The sequence below is a fragment of the Narcine bancroftii genome, chromosome 4, assembly GCF_036971445.1.
Source record: "Narcine bancroftii isolate sNarBan1 chromosome 4, sNarBan1.hap1, whole genome shotgun sequence".
Taxonomy (NCBI): domain Eukaryota; kingdom Metazoa; phylum Chordata; class Chondrichthyes; order Torpediniformes; family Narcinidae; genus Narcine; species Narcine bancroftii.
Window position 1 is genome coordinate 14579092 of NC_091472.1, and position 20628 is coordinate 14599719.

Below are 20628 nucleotides of genomic sequence, written 5' to 3' on the forward strand. Positions count from 1 at the left end.
TGTAGACTTGTGACATGGATTGCTCCTCATAGCCAACAAAATGGCAGGCATAGCTGGGGCCCTTGAGGGCACACAACACTATACCTTTGTCTTGGAGAAAGTGGGATGAGTCAAAGTTATTTTGAGTGAGAACAGGTTCTGCCAGCTGGAGGAGGGTGGTAGTGGAGAGGGCAGGTTTGGTCGGTTGTCGAGTAAGAAATTAATGGCCTTCAGTATGAGGGCCGAAGGTGTATACTGATTGGTTGTCCACAGTGAAGATGAGGCAGTCGAGTTTAGAGAACTATAAGTTGTGGAAGTGATGATGGTCATGTGAAGTATTGCTGTTGTAAGTGGTGATCGACTGGACCGGGGTGAAAATGGAGTCAAGGGAAGCGGATGGGTAGGAGCATGCAGAAATAACAGGTCAATTTGGACTATTAGGTTTGTGGATCTTGGGTAGAAAGTGGTCCAAGCATTGCAGGGTTAGAAAACAATAAGATTAGAAGCCACAGAAGGGAGATGACCAGAAGTGATGAGGTCAGGTATAATGCCTGAGATGCTGGCTTGATATTTTCTGGTGGGATCTTGTTCAAGGGGTAATTAGGAAGGGATGCATGAAAGCTGTCATCTGGTTTCAGCGGAGAGAATGGAGGGCAGAGAATTCCGCGGGGGGTGAGATTAGAGTAAGTGAAGGGAGAAAAGTCAAAACGATGGATGACTTGGTAGCAGTTGTAGGCTGAAACGAGGAAGAAGATTTAAGGCAGGAGAAGGGGTCTAAATGGTGAGTGGAGAATCCAGGTGGAAGTAGGAGGCACGAAGACAGAGCTGATGGAAGATGATTTCAGCATCATGGCCTGCGCTGAACTCGATGAGATGTGGGTGAAGAGGGACAAAGGTGAGGCCTCTACTGAGGCGAGGACTCTCCTCAGAGGAGAAGTTCGAAAGGCATGATAAAGACAAGGCAGGAACTGGAGTAGGGGATAGTGGGGTGGAGGGAAGGAGGATTAGGAAGATGATGGTTGGAGGGATCTAAGGGAGGAATGGAAAGGAGGAAGTCAGAGAGAGGAAGGGGAGAGTGAGGGGGCCAAGGTGAGTGATCGCAAAGCAAGCTCGGTTCTGTAGGCTGCCTGGTGAGACCTCATATTGGAGGCTCAGCCCTGTTGGGCTCCGGAGGTAGGGTGCATAGGCCACCAGGACCAGCGTAAAAGTTTGCATCGGAAGCTTGATCCAGATCTCCATCACTGGTCCAGGTCTCTAGCCAGAATAATAGCTTTCCACGACTACCAACTGTCTTCTATGGCCCAGCAAGTTCCATATCAAAAGTATCAACTTACCATGAATCCCAAGCATCTGAACCTTCTGAATCAGCCTATATGAGGGACCTTATACATAGACTTTAGTTAAGTGTTTGACAACACATCAATTATCTTCATCAACCATCTTTGTCATGCCACAATTGGAACCAAGCTCATTCCATTTACCTGTGCTCAGCCATATCCCTCTAAACCTTCCTCATCCATGTACCTATCCAAACCCCTTTTGAGTGTTACAATTGTCCCCACTTCTACTACTTTCTCTGCATCTTACTCCAAATACCCTCTGCCCTGTATGTGAAGAAAATGACCCTCAGGTCCCTTTATATCTTTCCCCTCTCATCTTAAATCTCTTCCCCCTGCTTTTAGATTGGCCTACCCTGGAACTCAAGGCTATGACTTTATCTATGCCTCTCATGATTATATAAATCATCTGTCTCGATTTAATTTCTTAACATTTATGTTTAAATATTTTTTCAAGTTTTTTTGTTTCATTTTTGATGATTTTGGAAGCTTCTGAATGTGAAGGGCGTGCAAAATGTTGGAAAATCTGGGGATATGACTATGCCATCTGTCAAAGGTTTCCTTGGCTGTTTTTATTGGCAGGGCTTGTTCTGGTCCACCTATGTGATCTTATAAGAGACGATTTCCTGCACAGCATTTTGCCAAATGAGTTCAGGTAGCTTCTTCCTTTTTTGTGTTTTCTTGATTAGGCATTAATGCATAATGTGGGAATTCCAAACCTCCCTCAGCAAAACCTGGCCTTTACCTGTGAGCCAAGGATCATTTGCCTTGACAATACTGAATTCTTATTTGGAGTCCAGTTCCTCTCAACATTTTTTGAAACATTTTCAGTTTGGATCTGAGATTAGATAAGAAAGTCAATTGAGGAAATTATCTTCTATCTGAAAGTAAGGAGAGGAAAGCTCCCTGAATCAAAATCCTGTTTGATCAGAATTTTGTTTTATTCCAGATTTTAAGCATCTGTAGTATTTTGCTATTGGATTTTTCTCAACCATGTTGTGTGTTGGGACTTTTTTTCTCTTAAGGAAAGCTTGATATATATTAAAAAAGAATACTTTTTTGCAATATATGTGAAAGTTCAAGCTATCTCATATTCTCATCATTGTGAAGTTCTCCAGATACAAAAGGGCAGCATGGTTAACATAACAGTTAGAACAATGCTATTGCAGTGACAGTGACAAGGGTTCGAATCTGGCACTATCTGTAAGGAGTTTGGATGTTCTCTCCATGTCAGCATGGGTTTCCTCCCACCCCTTCAAACGTACCAAATGGGTGTAATTGAGTGGCATGGGATCGTGAGCCAGAAGGGCCTGTTCCATGCTGTTTGTCTCTATGTAAATCCTGGTGGAGTACCAAATGGACTGAAATTAACTCCAAGAGCTGAAGTATCTTCCACTAGTACTTATCAATTTTATGAAATGTTTTCACATCTCTTGACTTGAGAAGTGCTTTTGACTAACATCAAGCAAAATTATCAATGGTCAAGAGTTCTTTACTGATTTTGGACAATTGATTTGGTCCTCATGATTTGCTAGTTCAACTTCATATATCAACACACTTTAAGGATGAAGATATTTCTTCATCAAAGTCTGATAAACCTTTGGGATTTCTATCCCAGAGGACCACGATGGCTCAATAAGTTTATACAAAACAGAGGTGGATTAATTTCTGGACATTAAGGGAATTAAGGGATCTGGGACTCGTGTGGAAAATATTCTTCAGGTAAATCATGACCCGAGAATGACAAAGCAGATGTGAAGGATTGAATTATATACTCCTGCTGTTCTTTCTTGTATTGTAATCAAAGCACCATGATCCACAGTTTATTCAGTTTTCAATGGGATTCCACCACCAAACAAATCTTCCCCTTCAGTATTCAAAAGTACTGTTCCCTCTGCAACCCCTTGGTTCATAGTTCCATTTCCACCAGCACTTCCCTTTGCACAGCATTTCCCCTACAACCATGGGAGATGCAATGCCCAGTAGTTTATCTCTTTTCATTATTTAGGGGCCCAAACTTGGCTTCCAGGTGAAGCAACAATTCAATTGAACTTCTTTTGACTGAGTAATTTACATTCATTACTCAACTAGTGGGGTCTCTACATTAGCCCCTTTCAAATTGCAGCACCGGGGCAGGCCTCCTGGAATCTGGGTGCGATTACTGGGGCAACGGAGTTGGAAGCATCTTTCAAATCACAGGGGGATCTACCCATTAAGTCACCAACCCGGCAATTTAAGGGGGAATTCCAGCCCCACAATGACACATCACACACTCACCGGAAGTACTGCTGGATGTTCAGATGCTAGCTGGCCGGTGGCACCCACACACAAGTGCCGACTTCGCCGTGGACAAGACCTAGGTAAGTTTAATGGGGTTCCCTGAATACTTCTGAGGTAGGTCAGGGACCTGGTTGGGTTCTGACGGGGTTGACCCGGTTGAACCCTTTCGAACTGCTGTGTAACTGTGGCACTAACCCTGAAAATAGCACGGCTAACCCCATTTTACTTGGCAATTCGAAAGGGCCTATTGTTAATCTATCAATCTCTGTCCACATGAAAGAACCTGAATTTCCAGTCACCTGCAAATTGAATCAACCTGATCTGATGAAGAAGTGGTTGGTTTACATGATGGCCTGAACTGTGTTCACAATTCTCTGCGGGTTCTTACAATCTTGGGTAGAGCAGTTTCCATAACAAGCAATGATGCAATCTGACATGATACTGTCTATGGTGCACCTATAAGAAATGGAGGCATACCAAATTTCCTCAGATTTTGAAGCAGAAGTAATTGTGCACTTTCACGACCAGAGAAGGATCAAAGAACTAGGATAGATTCAGACTTTAATTCCCCACCCTACCTCCCACTCTGCCTTCTTGGTTTTCATGATTAGTGTAGCTGTTAAGTGCAATGCTATCGCAGCATCAGAAACTAGGGTTCGAATCCAGCACTGCCTGCAAGGAGTTTATACATACTTCTCGTGTCTGCAAGGGTTTCCTCCGGGTGTTCCAGTTTCCTCCCACCCTTCAAGACTCATAGGGTTGGAGGTTAATCAGGGTATCTGGGTGCCATGGGCTCAAGGGCCAGAAGAGCCTGTTACCGTGCTGTATGTCCAAATTAAATTTTTTTAAATTAAAAACCTTACTACATTGCTTTATTGATACCCAATGCAAATTGAAGGAATAGCTCCTCATCTTCTGACAAAATATGTCACAATCCACAAAAATTAATATATAGAATTTAACGTCTCGGAAACTATCATTTTCCTCTTTCTATAAATCGGCTGTTCCTTTGTTTTAATTATTTTTTAATTTCTCTTCAGCCTCTAACTTTCAGCATTTAAATTATCTTGACCAATTTGGTCTGCACCTTATCACATACGTAGCCTTTACTCTTTCCATCCTCCCTCTCTGCAACTGAAAACACACAGCTTTTCACACTTTCCAGATTCTGATGAAGAATCCTTGACCTGAAAGGTTAGTTGTTTCTCCCCTCAGTCGTGTTTCTTCTCCTGCTTTCATAATTCTCTGCTACTGATTCAGATTCCCAGCAGTTTCATGATCCAGTATTATGCCCAACAATTCCATCAACTTGTACCTTCAGCCCTTCTCTTTTCCTCTTTCATTTGCTGCCCATGAACCCCATTCTCCCTGCACCAACACCACTCCACCCAACACTGAGGTTAGAGAATTTCAAGGTCTCTTTGGCATTATATCCATCAATGACACAGCCTACGAGAAGCAAAAATACTGAGCATGAACGATAGCCCTGAGATCAAGAAAACCCCAGACAGAGAAAGAGCAGGTCACAGGTTCACTAAAATTTCATCATGAAAGGGCAAAAATATTATTTCAGGGGCAGAATATTTAAAAGAAAGGAAATTCTTTTTGGAATTATAATTTTCATATCAGACCAATGTAATGAGGACATGTTATGCAGGACTACTATACTGCCTACATCAACACTACATTAACATCAATATTCATAACTTCTTACAAATTTCAAAGCAAACTCGCCTTTTAATGTCATCCCTGCTTGTATCCAAATGGTATCTGTGCAGTTGAAACTCTGATCCTGATGAGAACAACAGAAATGTGTCCATATAATAGAATTGAGCTGATCGTGCTGGCTTTGAAAGTGCCTCAGACCCCTAAGAAACAAAAAAAAAATTTTTTTATATAACATTGAAACACAGAATTAAGAAATCCCATCAGCATGGGATTAAGTGATGAAAATGATTTGGTTACAATAACCCAGAGATAGAGGGCTTGTCTATAGGGGCTATGAGTGGAGTTGAGGAATGGGAAAGGATTTAATGGGGTTGTATTCTAGACTACCCAATGCTCTGCAAAAATTGTGATAGTAGGTGATTTTAACTTTCCACAAAATTGACTGGGACCCATAACTATAAAAGGGCTGGATGGCTTATAGTTTGTCAAATGTGTTCAGGAAAGTTGAGCAGAAAAATGGCAGATGATGTTCAATCTGGATAAGTGTAAGGTGATGCATTTTGGAAGCAGAGTACATGGTTAATGTTAGGATACTTAACAGTGTGAAAAAAACAGAAGAACTTTTAGGTCCAAATACATAGATCTCTTCAGGTTGTTGCAAAGGTTGATTGGATAGTTAAGAATGTCTATGGTAGGCTGGGCTTCATTAGTCGGGGAATTGAGTTCAAGTGTCGTGAGGTAGAGTAAATCTATAAATCTCTGGTGAGACCATACTTGGATTACTGTGTTCATTTCTGGTCACCACATTACAGGAAGGATGTGGAGGCAATTAAAAGGGTGCAGAGAAGATTTACCAGGATGTTGCCAAGATTGGAAAATATGTCCTATGAGGCAAGGTTAGCAGAGTTAGGGATTTTCTCTTTGGAGCAAAGAGAGACGAGAAGTGACTTGATATAGGTCTACAAGAGGCATAGATAATGTAGGCAGCCAGCACGTTTTTTTCCCCCCACAGCTGGAGTAGCAAACACCAGAGGACATCTGTAGAAAGGGAAGAAAGTTCAGGGAGACATCAGGGGATAAACTTTTTTTTTTTACACACTGAAATTTGTGGGTACCTGGAATGCATGGCCTGAGGTGGTGGTGAAGGCTGAAACAATAAATTCAAGATATGACAGTGCCATATTAACACAGAATTTGAATACATCTGCTGTTAAGCAGACAGATTCGCCATTGGCAGAAATTAACTGAAGCGCCTCGCAGTCAGGGAAAGAGAAGGAAAAGAATTCTTCGGAGTCACCGAATATCTATGGAATTCGCCTCCACATCCCCCACAGGGGGTCCAGACAAAATAATTAGCATCCTGAGCTCCAACATGATCAGGAACTTTTCAGCGCCATCGGCACATTCTCACATCCGAGTTCTGATACCTGGCTTCCCCTTCAGTCAGTCTTCAGCCCTGTGTGAATCCCTTGACCGCAGTTACCAGCAGCCCACAGATTGCGTGAGCTCCTCACCAAACGTCAACAACAGTGTTTCTTTCACTTCTCACCGGTCCGCTGCCGTGGTCACTGCTGCCATGGTTATCGTCCCATGGGTCATCTATTCTGCTTCTCCTTCTCAAAACAGGGGTTGTTCTCCCGATTTTCTGGTACCCTACAGCAATCCTCTGCTTCCCAGAACTTGCAGCCACTCTTGGTTGCTATCTATTATAGGTGCCAGCATCTTAGGTGCGGACAGTGTTTAATTTTAAAACACTAATTTTATTTCTTACTCTTATTAAACTATAGTCTTAACTCTTAAACTATCCTTAACGCTAAATCTATCCCTGACTATGTGTGTGCGTGAGAGATAGAAGCAAATAATTTACAGTCCAGACCAAAATCTAGAAAGTTACTTCAAAGTTCTATCTTTTAAATTCAGTGTTCAGGTCTAGGCCTTTGAAATTTGATGCCCAGAATTAATGATGAACTGGAGTTGTGGCTGGTACAAACTCACGAAAACTCCTTGCGTTGCCTTTGAAGAAATGTCCATCCACATGAGCAGTGGTCATAACAACCCTGGTCCTTTTGTATGAAAGGATCGAACTGGGTGAAATCCACAAAGTTTCCAAGGCCCCGGCACCAGTCTCTCAAATGACAATGTCTTTGCAAATGTATCAAATCTGGAACAGACTGTAACAAATCTTCCCTTAGTTCTTACTATGTATCAAATTGCCAGTAGGCTGTGACTTGTGGTGGTGCTTGTGTGAAATGTTAAATGTTAACTGTAACCATTCAGTTCCTCCTGTCTATATTATCCCTTACAGTGATAATCCCATTTTACTAAAACAGGAGCTCATAATACCTCACAGTGGTGGAATTTTTAAATAAAACCACCGCTAGCTCCATTTACATGGAGAGAACAGTAGCAAAGTTTCCAGTGCAATAAACCAGACTTTTATTTCTTGGGTGTATGTCATTCTTCCCACACTTCATGGTAGTGTGCATGCTACAGGTTTGGTTTTTTGGAGTCGGTATTTTTAGTTCGGTGCAATATCATGGGCCGAAGAGCCTGTGCTGTTTAGTTCCATGTTCCTAAGCAATATATTGAGGTACGAACTGGAGAGAGTACAATACTGGATCTCCTATTAGAGAATGAGTCGAGACAGGTGAAAAAAGCATGTTCAGTGATCATAATGTCATTAGTTTCAAAATAATTATGGATAAGGATAAGTCTGATCCTCAGGTTGAGATTCTGAAGTGGAGAAAGGCCAATATTGAGGAAATAATAAAGGATTTAAAATGTGTGAATTGGACAAGGTTATTTTCTGACAATAAAGTGCTCTCTCAGTGGAAGACATTCAAAGGTGAAATTTTGAGAGAACAGAGCATGTATGTTCCTATAAGGATTAAAGGCAAAGTTAACAGGCGTAAGGAACTTTGGTTCTCAAGGGAATATTGGGGCTATGATTAAAAAGATTTTGGAACAAGAAGCAAATGAGGTGCTTGAGTAGTGTTAAAAAATACAAGAAAAAAAGTTATGAGGTAAATCAGGAAGGCTTAAAGAAGAAGAGGTTGCTTTGGCAGACAAGGTGAAAAAAAAAATCCTAGTGATTTGAAAGGTATATTAAGAGCCAAAGGATATTAAGTGTTACGGGTTACATTTTATATTGTATTATATATAAATATGTTTTTAAAAGAGATAGATTGTGGGGGGTTATCTTTAGATTGTGTCTAAAGATAAACTCCATCGCTTTTATTCTCATATCGATCCTATATGTGATAAATGTCAATTGGAAATAGCTTCCCTTACACATATGTTTTGGTCCTGTCCCTCTTTACAGAATTATTGGAAGGAAATTTTTTCCATTATATCTACTGTTTTGAATATTGATTTACAACCACATTCCATTACTGCAATTTTTGGATTACCTATGATAGATTTGACTTATTTATCTCTTCCTGCGGATCGTATGATTGCTTTTCTTACACTAATGGCTAGAAGATCTATACTATTAAATTGGAAAGAGGTAAATCCTCCCACTGTTTTCCAATGGTTTACCCAAACTATACTATGTTTAAATTTAGAGAAAATTAGAAACTCTGTCTATGAATCCCCTTCTAAGTTTGAGTTAACCTGGCGACCATTTATTCAATATTTTCATTTGTGGTGAGTTGATCTGGCTCTGTTTTCTTTCTATGATTATGCATGATAATTGGGCTGTAAGATGAGATCGGAGTGATCGGCGTGGTTTAGCTATATCTGTAGGTTTTTTTTTTTAAGTTTTTTTTAATTCAGATTTGTTTTTTCTTCTTTTTTGGGTTTTTTTTTCTCTTTTTTTCATATATTGTTATTAATTATATCTTTTTTTTAAGAGATAGTTCACACCCTAAACTGATCAAAAATTTTTTTTTTATGATATATTTTTATTCTGTAATATTATTGTTTAATATCTCTGTATTAATTCATTACTTACTATGTATTTTTTTTATATCTCTTTGAACTGTATGTGTCTATAAATTATAATAATAATAAAAAGATTGAAAAAGAAAGAAAGATTGTGGGGGGTTTAGTGGAGGTCACTTCACAAACAGATTCTGACACTTCACATCTCATTTAAAATGCAAGAGCTTTGCTGAAGCCAGACATTCAGGCTCCATGACTTCACAAATGATGGAACTGCTTTGGAAATAATTTCCAAAAAAATGGAACTTGACCATGCTCAAGTGCTGATAATGATCTTTCAAGGGTTGGGTTTGGAGCTTTGAGAGGGGTTCTGGTTTTCACAAGCAGAGAGAAAAGAAAAAAAAACAGGATTTCTCTTAGAGAGAGCGAGAGAGAGAGAAGTCAGTTCTGCAGTCGCTTTTGAGGCTGCAACATGGCAAGCTGGAAGGTTTGTTGAAAACCCCATTTTGAAGATGGGTTTTGAGTTCTGAGTTCAGCCTGTTCAAAACCCTTCTAGCCCTTACAAGAGGAAATGGCTGGCTAGAGTGTTTCTCCTGAAACAAGGGAAACAAGAGGAACTCTGTGGTTACCTGGAAGAAGAGGTCATCATTTGGAAAACCTATGATGGGATAAGTTTCTTTGGCAAGATACTGAAGTGACTGATCAGAGGAAATCAGTTTGTGTGTGTCCAATGAGCAACAAATATCTCTCTGAATCCAACAAGAAACTTCCTGAGCAGTAACTATTTAACTTTAAGCACCAGAGCCTGGTGAAAATTCAAAAATGTTAAATTCTATGCACAATATAAGAATTGCCTGATACTGGTGAACTTCAAGAAGTGAATGACTGGACTATTAAAGCAAAGAACTTTCCTGAACTTTATACACATTACATACATGTGTGCTTAGAATGAGAAGGGGGTTAAGTTAATAGTAATAAGTTAAAGTTTGATCCTGTCTTAATGTTTAAAGATAATTAAAAGCAACCTTTGTTTAAGTAACCATTTGTCTTGGTGAATTTCTATTGCTGTCGGGTTTTGGGGTACTCTGGGCTCGTATCACAAGGGACAAAATGAAAATGCAGAGAATTAGATCCACAAATTTGCAGATGAAATAAAGATTGGAGGTGTAGTGGACAGCAAGGAAGGCTTTCAAAGTTTACAAAGGACAGCTGGAAAAATGGTCTGCAAAATGGCAGATGATACTCTGTAAAAGGGGACGAATGTTCTCCTGTGTTCTTTGAAATGCATGAGTTCTGTAAAATCAAAACTAAAATACGCAAAAAGAAATGGCAGATGTGATTTAATGCAGACAAGTGTGAAGTGTTGTATTTTGGTAGGACAATCAAGGTAGTACATGTACGATTAACAGTAGGATGCTGTGGAGTGTGGTAGATCAGAGAGGTTTGGGAATAATTCCCTGAAAGTGGTGTCACAAGTAGAAAGGTTCATAAAGAGAGCTTTTGGCACATTGACCTCAAAATCAATGTATTGAGTATAGGAGTTGGGATGTTATGGTGAAGGTGTACAAGATAATAATGAGGCCAAATTTGGAGTAATGTGTTCAGTTTTGGTCACTTAACTACAGGAAGGATATTAATAAGATTGAAAGAGTGAGGAGGATATTTATAAGGATGTTGCTGGGACTTCAACAACTGAGTTACAGGGAATGATTTAACAGATTGGATCTTTATTCCCTGGAGTTTAGAGGAATGAGAGAGGATTTGATAGAGGTATGCAAAATTATGATGGATGTAGATAGAATAAATGCAAGCAGGCTTCTTCCCACTGAGGTTAGGAGAGATAAAACTAGAGGACATGGGTTAAGGGTGAAAGTGGAAAGTTTGAAGGGAACATTGGAGGAACTTCACGCAGAGTCGAGGGAGTGTGAAATGAGATGCCAGCTGAAGTGGTGAATGTGGGCTCAAATTTAACATTTTTTTTAAATTTGGAAAGGCACATGGATGGGGGGGAGGGTTATGGTGGGATATGGAATGGGTGAAGGTTAATGGGACTACACAGAATAATAGTTCGGCACAGACAAGGGACAAAGGGCTGGTTTTCGCTGCTGTAATGTTCTCTGGTTCTATAAAATGAACTATTTTCATCTGGAGCATAAATTGGGCAAAGTGTTTGTTACATTCACTCACTCATTCCAGCTTCCTCTTTCACACTTTGAATGCAGGAAGTGGATGTGATGAATTCATCAGCTGATTGATGATAGGAACTGGAAGTCGTTTTCCTAATAGATTGATATATTTGGGAAAGGAAACAAAGCTACCATTAATTGACCAAAAGGTTTTTCCAGGGCTAAAAAGAACTAAAAGAAAAATCATGGTTACAAAGCTTTTAGTTCCACTTACAAGGGCTCTCACAGCCCTTATAACAAGGCCACCAGTAACTAACACTCATGAACATACATGACACATTGATTCAATCATGTACAAAAAAATGTAATTAGGATTATACATCAGAAATATACATTTCACTCTGCATCATTCTACAAAAATGAAAAATATTCCAGGTAAAATTTTACAATGCTGCTTCGATAGTATCCTTAAGGAAGAACTGGATCAAGTCTTAATTGAAACAGATTGTGCAGTTCTCATGTCCAACTGAGTTGAATTTGGTGCATTAAACATAATTTGGAAAATGTTATTGTGCAACAGTGGTTCCCAACCTTTTTCTTTCCACTCACATACCACTTTAAGTATTCCCTATGCCATAGGTCCTCTGTGATTAGTAAGGGATTACTTAAATTGTTATGTGGGTGGAAAGAAAGATTGAAAACCACTCTTACCTAATTGACTCATTATTTGCATGGTTTCATGACTCCAAAAAAAAATGGGCCAATGACAATATTTCTCAAGCAAAATATTTCAGTAACAATTGGGTCTAGGGGAGCGATTCTTGATCTTTCCTTCCCACCCACATACCACCTTAAGCAATCCCTTATTAATCACAGAGCACCTATGGCACAGGGATTACTTAAAGTAATATGTGAGTGAAAAGGAAAAGGTTGAGAACCCCTGTTGTACAATAACATTTTCCCAATTATGTTGTACAACTTTGTACAACCAGAAAAATAAGAGATCCATATCCATCTGGTTAAGGATATAATAGACTAAATGTAGAATCAATAGAATCAAACTTCTAAATATGACAGTTCTTATGTTCCAGAAATCACAATCATTGGTGATGTGCATAATTATGACACTGTTCGAGTCCAGAAGGCCCCAAGACTCAGCAACAATAGATATGCACCACGACAAAGGGTAACTTAAACAAAAGTTGCTTTTAATTATCTTTGAACATGAAAATAGAATCAAACTTTAACCGGAGGATTGGCGTGTTGCGCATGTGGTTCCTTTGTTTAAAAAGGGTTCAAGGAGCAAGCCTAGCAATTATCGGCCTGTAAGTTTGAAGTCTGTGGTAGGTAAACTGATGGAAAGTGGTCTTAGAGATAGTATATACAAGTATATGGAGGGACAGGGTCTGATCAGGGACACTCAACACAGATTTGTGCATGGAAGGTCATGTTTGACCAATCTTCTTGTATTTTTTGAAGAGGTGACTAGGAATATTGATGAGGGTAGAGCAGTGGATGTTGTCTATATGGACTTCAGTAAGGCCTTCAATAAGGTTCCACATGGGAGGTTAGTTAGGAAGGCTAAGTCCTTGGGTATTAATTTGGAAATAGTCAAATGGATTCAACAGTAGCTGGAAGGAAGGTGCCAGAGAGTAGTAGTAGATAATTGTTTGTCAGGATGGAGGTCGGTGACAAGCGGTGTACCTCAGGGTTCAGTATTGGGAATGCTGCTGTTTGTCATATATATTAATGATCTGGAGGATGGGGTGGTAAATTGGATTAGTAAATATGCAGATGATACTAAAATAGGGGGAATAGTGGATGATGAAGAGGGTTTTCAAAGATTGCAGAGGGATTTAAACTGCTTAGAGGAGTGGGCAGAAAGATGGAAGATGGACTTTAATGCTGATAAGTGTGAGGTGCTTCATTTTGGAAAGAATATTCAAAGCAAGACATATGTGATAAATGGAAGGGTGTTGAAGAATGCAGTGGAGCAGAAATATCTATGAATAATGGTGCATTGTTCCCTGAAGTTAGGCGTGCATGTGAATAGGGTGGTGAAGAAGGCCTTTAGTATGCTTGCCTATATAAATCAGTGCATCGAATCTTGGAGTTGGGAAGTAATGATGAAACTGTACAAGCCATTGGTGAGGCCAAATTTAGAGTACTGTGTGCAGTTCTGGACACCGAATTATAGGAAGGATATTAACAAGATAGAGAGAGTGCAGAGAAGATTTTCAAAAATGTTGCCTGGGTTTCAGCATCTGGAATACAAGGAGAGATTGACCAAATTAGGTCTTTATTCCTTGGAATGTAGAAGGCTGAGAGGGGATTTGATAGAGGTGTTTAAGATAATGAGAGGGATAGATAGAGTTGATGCGGAAAAGCTTTTCCCATTGAGAGTAGGAGAGATAGATACAAGAGGTCATGGGTTGAGAGTTGACGGGCAAAGGTTTAGGAGTAACATGAGGGGAAACTTCTTTATTCAGAGAGTGGTTACTGTATGGAATGGGCTTCCGGGAAAGGTGGTAAAGGCAGGGTCAATTTTGTCATTTAAGAAAGTGTTAGATAAGTATATGGATGGGAGGGGGATGGAGGGATATGGGCAGAGTGCTGGTAAGTGGGATTAGAGGAGGGTACTTGGATCAGTGAGGACTAGAAGGGCCAAATTGGCCTGTTTCCGTGCTGTAATTGGTATATGGTTATCTCTATTGACTTACTTAATTCCCTTCTAATTCTAAGCACACATGTATGTAAGTTCAGCAAAGTTCTTTGGTTCACAATCCAATCTCACTGGTTGCAGGCAATTCTTGTACTATGCATAGAAGTTAACATTAATAAGTCCACCAGGCTTTGGTGCTTAACAGGTAAACGATTACCACTCAGAAGAGTTCTTGTTAGTTTTCAGAGAGAGTTTTTCTTGTTTCAGATCACCAGAGAATTCCTTTCTATTTCTCCTATTTCAAGGGAAACACCAGACAGCCAGTCCTCTGCTTTGAGCAGGGCGTCTTCCAAATCTTCCCAGCTTGTCCCTCTGGAACCAATGTCTATGTCTCTCTCACTCCCTCCTCTGAGAGCAAACTCTCTTTTTTCTGTTCGCTGCCTGCAAAGATCACATGACCCTCCAGACAGGTGTTTTCCAGACAAAGCCTGTTGTTACATTTGTTGCCCTTTTGCAAATAACAGTCCATCATGAGTCTGTGAGCTCCTGCAAAATTTCTGTTTTAAAGTGTTTGTGTGTGACCTCCACTAACGAACCTTTCCCAATTTATCTCCCAAGCACCTCTATATACCCTGTCACAAAACTCTGCATTATTCAATATCATGGAGGCTCCACTATTTTAGCAAATATTGGATACTGTGACTGAGACTTTGAGATTTATCTCTAGATTTTTTTTCTGCGTGCCTGGTTCATTCCCTGAAGAGATTAACTAAAATACAGGTAGCCTAAAGTATGGAGTGTGATAGAACAGGCCTAGTGTGGGTTTCATTTATTTTAGTTTCAGTAAATTCCTCAATGGTGGTCAGAGCTTTTTAATAAGTCCAAATACTAATTAAATAGTACAACTCTTATTATCTAAAATCAGATTATCCAAAATCATTTATTCAAAACTTTTTTGGACCCAAAAGTGACGTCTGTTCACCTCCAAAAAAACTTTGGATAAATGAGGATATCCAAAACAATCCAAAATCTTCAGTTATACAAAGTTTTTCAGAGCCAAACTGACCTCACAGGTTGAAAGAAAAATTCATCCAACATGATATGAGAACGACAATTGTCCTCAGGTAACTCCCTCCCCATTCCTTTCTATTTCTTCTTTACCTACCCCTATTGACTTTTCTCTCCAACTCTCCTTCTCAAATTGTGTGCTGCTGTCACCCAGCCACAAGCAGTCAGAAGAATCCCTTATCCCGGCATCATCATGGAGAGCAGTCTCCTGGGCAGGAGCGGGACCTCGGTGGAGAGCTGACGGTGATCAGAGGTTGGGAGGGCAAGTTGGCAAAGGCAAAAACTGGGATTGAGTCGGGGACTCCAACATCGAGAACCAGGATGCAAAGCTGAAACAGCCACTGCCTGAACAAGCCCACAGGGAAACAGAAGCCACCGACTGACTCACCAGTGTGTGTTCTACCAGCCATGGAAACCTCCCTGGGGATCGGCGGCAGCAGTGGTGACACTTTGGGGATCAGCGGTGGCGATTGACAAGTCTTGGTGATCAGCAACAGCATTGGAGATATGTCGGGGATCAGTGGCGGCCAGCATTTATTTTGGAGAGAATTAAATATTATTTTAATGCTTAAAAAGCTTTCCCTTGTTGTTTGTTATTGCTTAAACATTGATACAAGTGATTTGCTGTTGCAACTGGGCAATTTTTAAAAAATTATCACTTACTTGAAAAATTCAGTCATCCAAAATTGGTCCCGTCCCAACCATTTTGGATAATCGAAGTTGCACTGTCCAACCAAATAAGTGTTTCCTACTATCTGTATATTCTCGAGACCCTTGTCTCAGAATGAGTTATTAGATTGTACTGCCCAAACAAAGCTAACCTTATAGTTATTTTTAATTAATTACATGTCATTAAAGAGGGTTCTTTTTAATAATGTACAGTATATGAAAATAGTTTTATTCATGGAGGTTTGTAAATGCCACCATTCAGCAAATCAATCATTGTGGATTTCAACATGAAAGTTGCATCTGCTTTGAATAAATATATCCTTAGCGGGTTGGGCCAATTGTTTTCAAGGTCTTGTGAAGCACGGGTTGCATTATCAATTAGCTTTAATTCAACAATTACATGAATCGTTCTGTTTTTTATTCACTGGCTATGACCTTTAAGATCTAATTACATTCTGTTTAATTTAGCCATTCAGATGGATTCTGAAGTACATAATAAATATGAAACTTTGCAAAACAATTTGGATATTTTCTGAGCCGTAATTCTCTGGTGCCAGATTATGGGGCCCAAGAGTCACATTATTGTACACAGATGTTGATTCTGTGCACCACGCTCATTTTTAGAAGTTACCTCATTACCATATTGGTCAGTGTGATTGGTCAAAAATGATGTAATGGAATCACAATTCAGCTGGAAGGATAGACAGAGCTGACAACAGGAATAGTTATAATAATTCGTTCCTGTAGATCGTTTTATTGATTTTATATTCAATAAATTAACACTCATGAGGAAATTACATTTTCACTTCATGCACTTAAAAGTCAGAAAAGATGTACCGGGAATAAAAATTGGAATATTTTAAAATATCTCAAAAACTCTACCTTAAATCTTTCTAAAAATGATTTCACATAATGAAAGTGATAAATATTTTCAAATCAGGTTAAAAAAACAAAGTTAAAAAAACAAAGCTGCTTCCAATTCATTACCATTGTTATTGAAACCTGAAACACAAAACAACACCTTGTATGACTCGTTTAATTTCTCAAGCCACACCAACAAGAAACCAGGATTCAAGTAAAATAATCTCTAAAAGAGGTACTGCATCCCAGGGAAACAATATCCCTGTAAGAGACTCTGGTTCTCAAAATGCATCCCCAAGAATTCCAGATCTATTGCAAGAATTCAAAATCTGCCCTCCTTTCTAAATCACTCGAGACCCAAATAATACCTTGGAATCATAATGTATGGAACAATGAGCAAATGGAAAAACAATGGAAAGAAATCCTGCTGATGATTCCAAATGGAATGTGCACATCTCACACACACACCAATAACACACGACGCTCATCCGCTGACATTGATTGTTCAATGTATATAATGACAATTATATACGTGTACGTGCTCAGAAATTCTTACATGCTGCAGTCAAACAGGTTCTTCACAAAAGAAGTATACATTAAATCAAATTTTAAAAAAGATTAAATTTACAAAAGATAGACAAGCATTCATAGTTACCATGGTGTAAGAAAAAAAAGTACTTTTTGAAATTCACCATTGTAGCATACAACTTGCTTGATTTTTACATGAATATTGGACTTGCATTTGAAGTGTACAGATGCTAAATAATCGATAAGGTGTTAAAAATTGTCTTGATCCAACTTAGCGACCCTTAGATTTCCTTTATAAAACATTCTCACTTTAATGTGTACTGTCTATGCGATGTGATGAATGATTTTCAACCTGTTATTCTGAGTAGCCTACATGTCAGGCACTGTTGCAACATGTGGCACTTGACAGAGAGCACAATTTCACACCACGGGACTTAGTTATGATTATACAATTCGATGTACAGGATACATATTTGAAAAGGTGAAATTAATAGAATTATAGGGAAAGAGCAAGAAGTGCGAGTAACTAAATAATTCAAAGGGTTATAACAAATGATGGCCCAAATGGCCTCTTTCTGTGCTTTATGATTCTATGTATTATCTAGACTGGAAACAAATGGAAGGAATAGAAAACCAATTCAAAGAATAATTATGGTAAAATGGATGAGAGACCACAGAAATGGAGTCTCTGAAATTAATATACATCACCAATGGAAAGGACATGGAGGACAGTAAGGGCAGAGAGGAAAATGTTAATGTGCTAGGGCATTTTGAGTTCAGAAAAGAGGTGGTACTGGTTAGTTTGAAAAGCATGACAGTGGAAGTCCCGATGTCCGATGGGATATACTAGTTGTCATGTAATAAAACAGAAATGTAACATCACACTAAAAAAAAGGGTGTTAGGGTCGAAAGATAAGTTATCCATGTTTACACCATTGTATAAAAATCATCTTATTCCTTTTTCAATGTTTAACAATCATTTAAAGATTTGGGACTCTAAAGATATAAAGACAATACAAGATTGTTTTGTAGAGGGGCAATTTCTTTCTTTTAATCAATTGAGAGAAAGATTTCATATACCTGTAAATTCTTTGTGTATTATCAACTTGGAGCTTTGAATAAAGATAATTATGGCAGAGAGATGATTTTACCTACTTTGTCGAGATTTGAATTTTTGATTTTCTCTATACTGAAAAAGGGTTATATTTCAGTTATGTATAATTTGTTACAAGATAGTATGGAGAAGACAGATTGGGAGAAATCTAAACTTAAATGGGAAAGTGATTTAGTATTTATTTTTCCTGAAGATGATTGGGAGAATATGTGTCAGGACAATGTAATTAAATTGATTAATGTACGATATGGAATGGTTAATTATAATTTTTTACATCAATTATATTTGACCCCAGAAAAGTTAAAAAAATATGGGTTTAGTAATTCAGATTCTTGTTTTAGATGTGGTTCATGTATTGGAACTTTTCTATATGGTGTATGGAATTGTGTTAAAGTTCAATCATTTTGGCAAGGAATTAAAGTAGTTTTGGAGAAATTATATAATTTTATACTACCGTTAGATCCAACAGTTTTTTTGTTGGGAAATTTGTATTTGTTAAGGGGAATGGGATTGGATAAAATTCAAATAGCTTTTGTACGTTTGGTGTTATTAGTACTGCGTAAATGTGTTGCTAGTACTTGGAAAGATGATACTGATACTGAGATTAATATAGCATGTTGACATAATGAATTGAAAGTATGTGTTGTTAAGGAAAAAAATACATATAATTTAGATGATAATTATTCTTTCTTTGTTAGTAAGTGGTCTCCATATTTGAAATATATGCATTAGATATACTTTGAAATGTTATTAACATATACAATATTTTTTTTTAATATATATAATCAATATAATTTTTTTTGCTCCCCTTAAGGGAGTTGGCTGTAGGGGTGGGAGGGTGAGATGGATGTTAATGCAAAATTTTCTCTGATTATTTCTAGATTGTATGTTATGTTTTTGTTATCTTAAATAAAGTTTGCAAAAAAAACCACAATAAATTACCTTTAATCTGCCATAAGACAAAGATTACCCATTAGCATTTCCCAGTACCCTTTACGGTAAGAGAGAATCAAAAGAGTCGTCCCCCACCAAACCACTGCACCAAGTGACCGTGGATTCGACTCCAGCGCCCCTGTAACCTCGACAGCAACTCAATATGCCAGTTCAAACCATCAGAAACCCGAGCCCAGATCCAAACCTCTGACACGATGAGGAATGCTTCAGTGCCCTTTGGGAGGCCTTCTTTCTCTCAGCATCCCCACGAAACATGATTCTGATACCTGGTTCTTATGAGCCAGTCTCCAGCAGTCCACAGCCTGGTGTGAGTTTTTTGACCTCAAGTTGCCAGCAGACCGCAACCTATGGGTTCCTTGCCTGCAAGTCGCCAACAGCTCACCATCTATGTGTGTTCTTCAGCCACAGAGCCCTCTCTGGGGTCACCTTCTGTGTCATCTTCTCTGCTGCTTCTTTTCAGCAGGAGACATTCTTCCCATTATTGGTGCCATGCGCAAGTTCACGACTCCATCAGTGTTTGCAACCTCTCTTGGCCATTACAAAATACAGGAACTAGACCTCGCGATCTCAGGATTTTAAAATAAATCTCCATCGGCTCATTTAAGAGAGCTGTCGGCAGTAGTACTGGGCGGCAAAACCTCATGGGGGAACGCTGTATCTCCACTCCCTGCTCTTCACTGGTCCATACCAACGGCAGCACTGCCATTGCAGCAGCTCTGGAAGTATTGCCCAGATTATTGAAAGAAGCCAGCGAAGAGATAGCTGGGGCATTGAAGAAGATATTTGTATCCTCACCAGCAACAGCTGTGTCATGGAGGACTGGAGATTAGCCAATTTTTTTTTTTTTTTTTTTTAAACACACATGTAGCATGTTAACAAGCCCTTTCGGCCACAAGCTCATGCCACCCAATTACACTCAGTTGGCTAATAATCCTCTGGACATTTTGAAGGGTGGGAGGAAATCAGTGCCCCCAGGGAAAACCCACACAGACATGGGGAGAACGTAGAAACTCCTTACAGACAGTGCAGAATTTGAACCCCAGTCCCCATTACTGGCTCTGTAACAGCTTTGCTAACTATGCTCAAGGGGAACAAAGTGAATCCAGTGTTGGGGAAGCTACTGAAGAGGAAACTAAGGGTCAAGGTTTACACAAATTTGGAAAGATTGTCAGATTAGGGACAGATAATGTGGCTTTATATAGGGCAGTTATGTCTTCTAAATTTGATTTTTGAGGTGGTTTCAAGTGTGGTTAATAGGTTTTGGGATGTGAATGCTGTTTTGTAAGGCATCTGACAAAGTTCCTCATGGAAAACTGATCCACAAGATAGAATCCATAGCAAATTGATACTTGGGATTTAGAATGACCTTGCCCTGAGAAGACAGAGGGTAGTGGTAGAATTCTAGCTGGAGGTCTGTAACATTCCACAGTTATTGGTATTGGGATCCCCATTGTTTGCGATATGTATATGTGTATATAAATTATTTGGATGAAAAAG

At 39.1% G+C, this 20628-nt stretch overlaps 1 protein-coding gene across 1 annotated transcript in view; it reads right to left on the reverse strand.

Annotated features, from left to right (window-relative positions):
* wdr27 (WD repeat domain 27) overlaps window positions 1-20628 on the reverse strand; it is a 671431-nt gene that overhangs the window by 565774 nt on the left and 85029 nt on the right. Inside the window, exon 17 of the mRNA XM_069930793.1 lies at window positions 5331-5464. Coding sequence (XP_069786894.1) covers window positions 5331-5464 — 134 coding nt within the window. The remainder of the gene's footprint in view (window positions 1-5330; window positions 5465-20628) is intronic.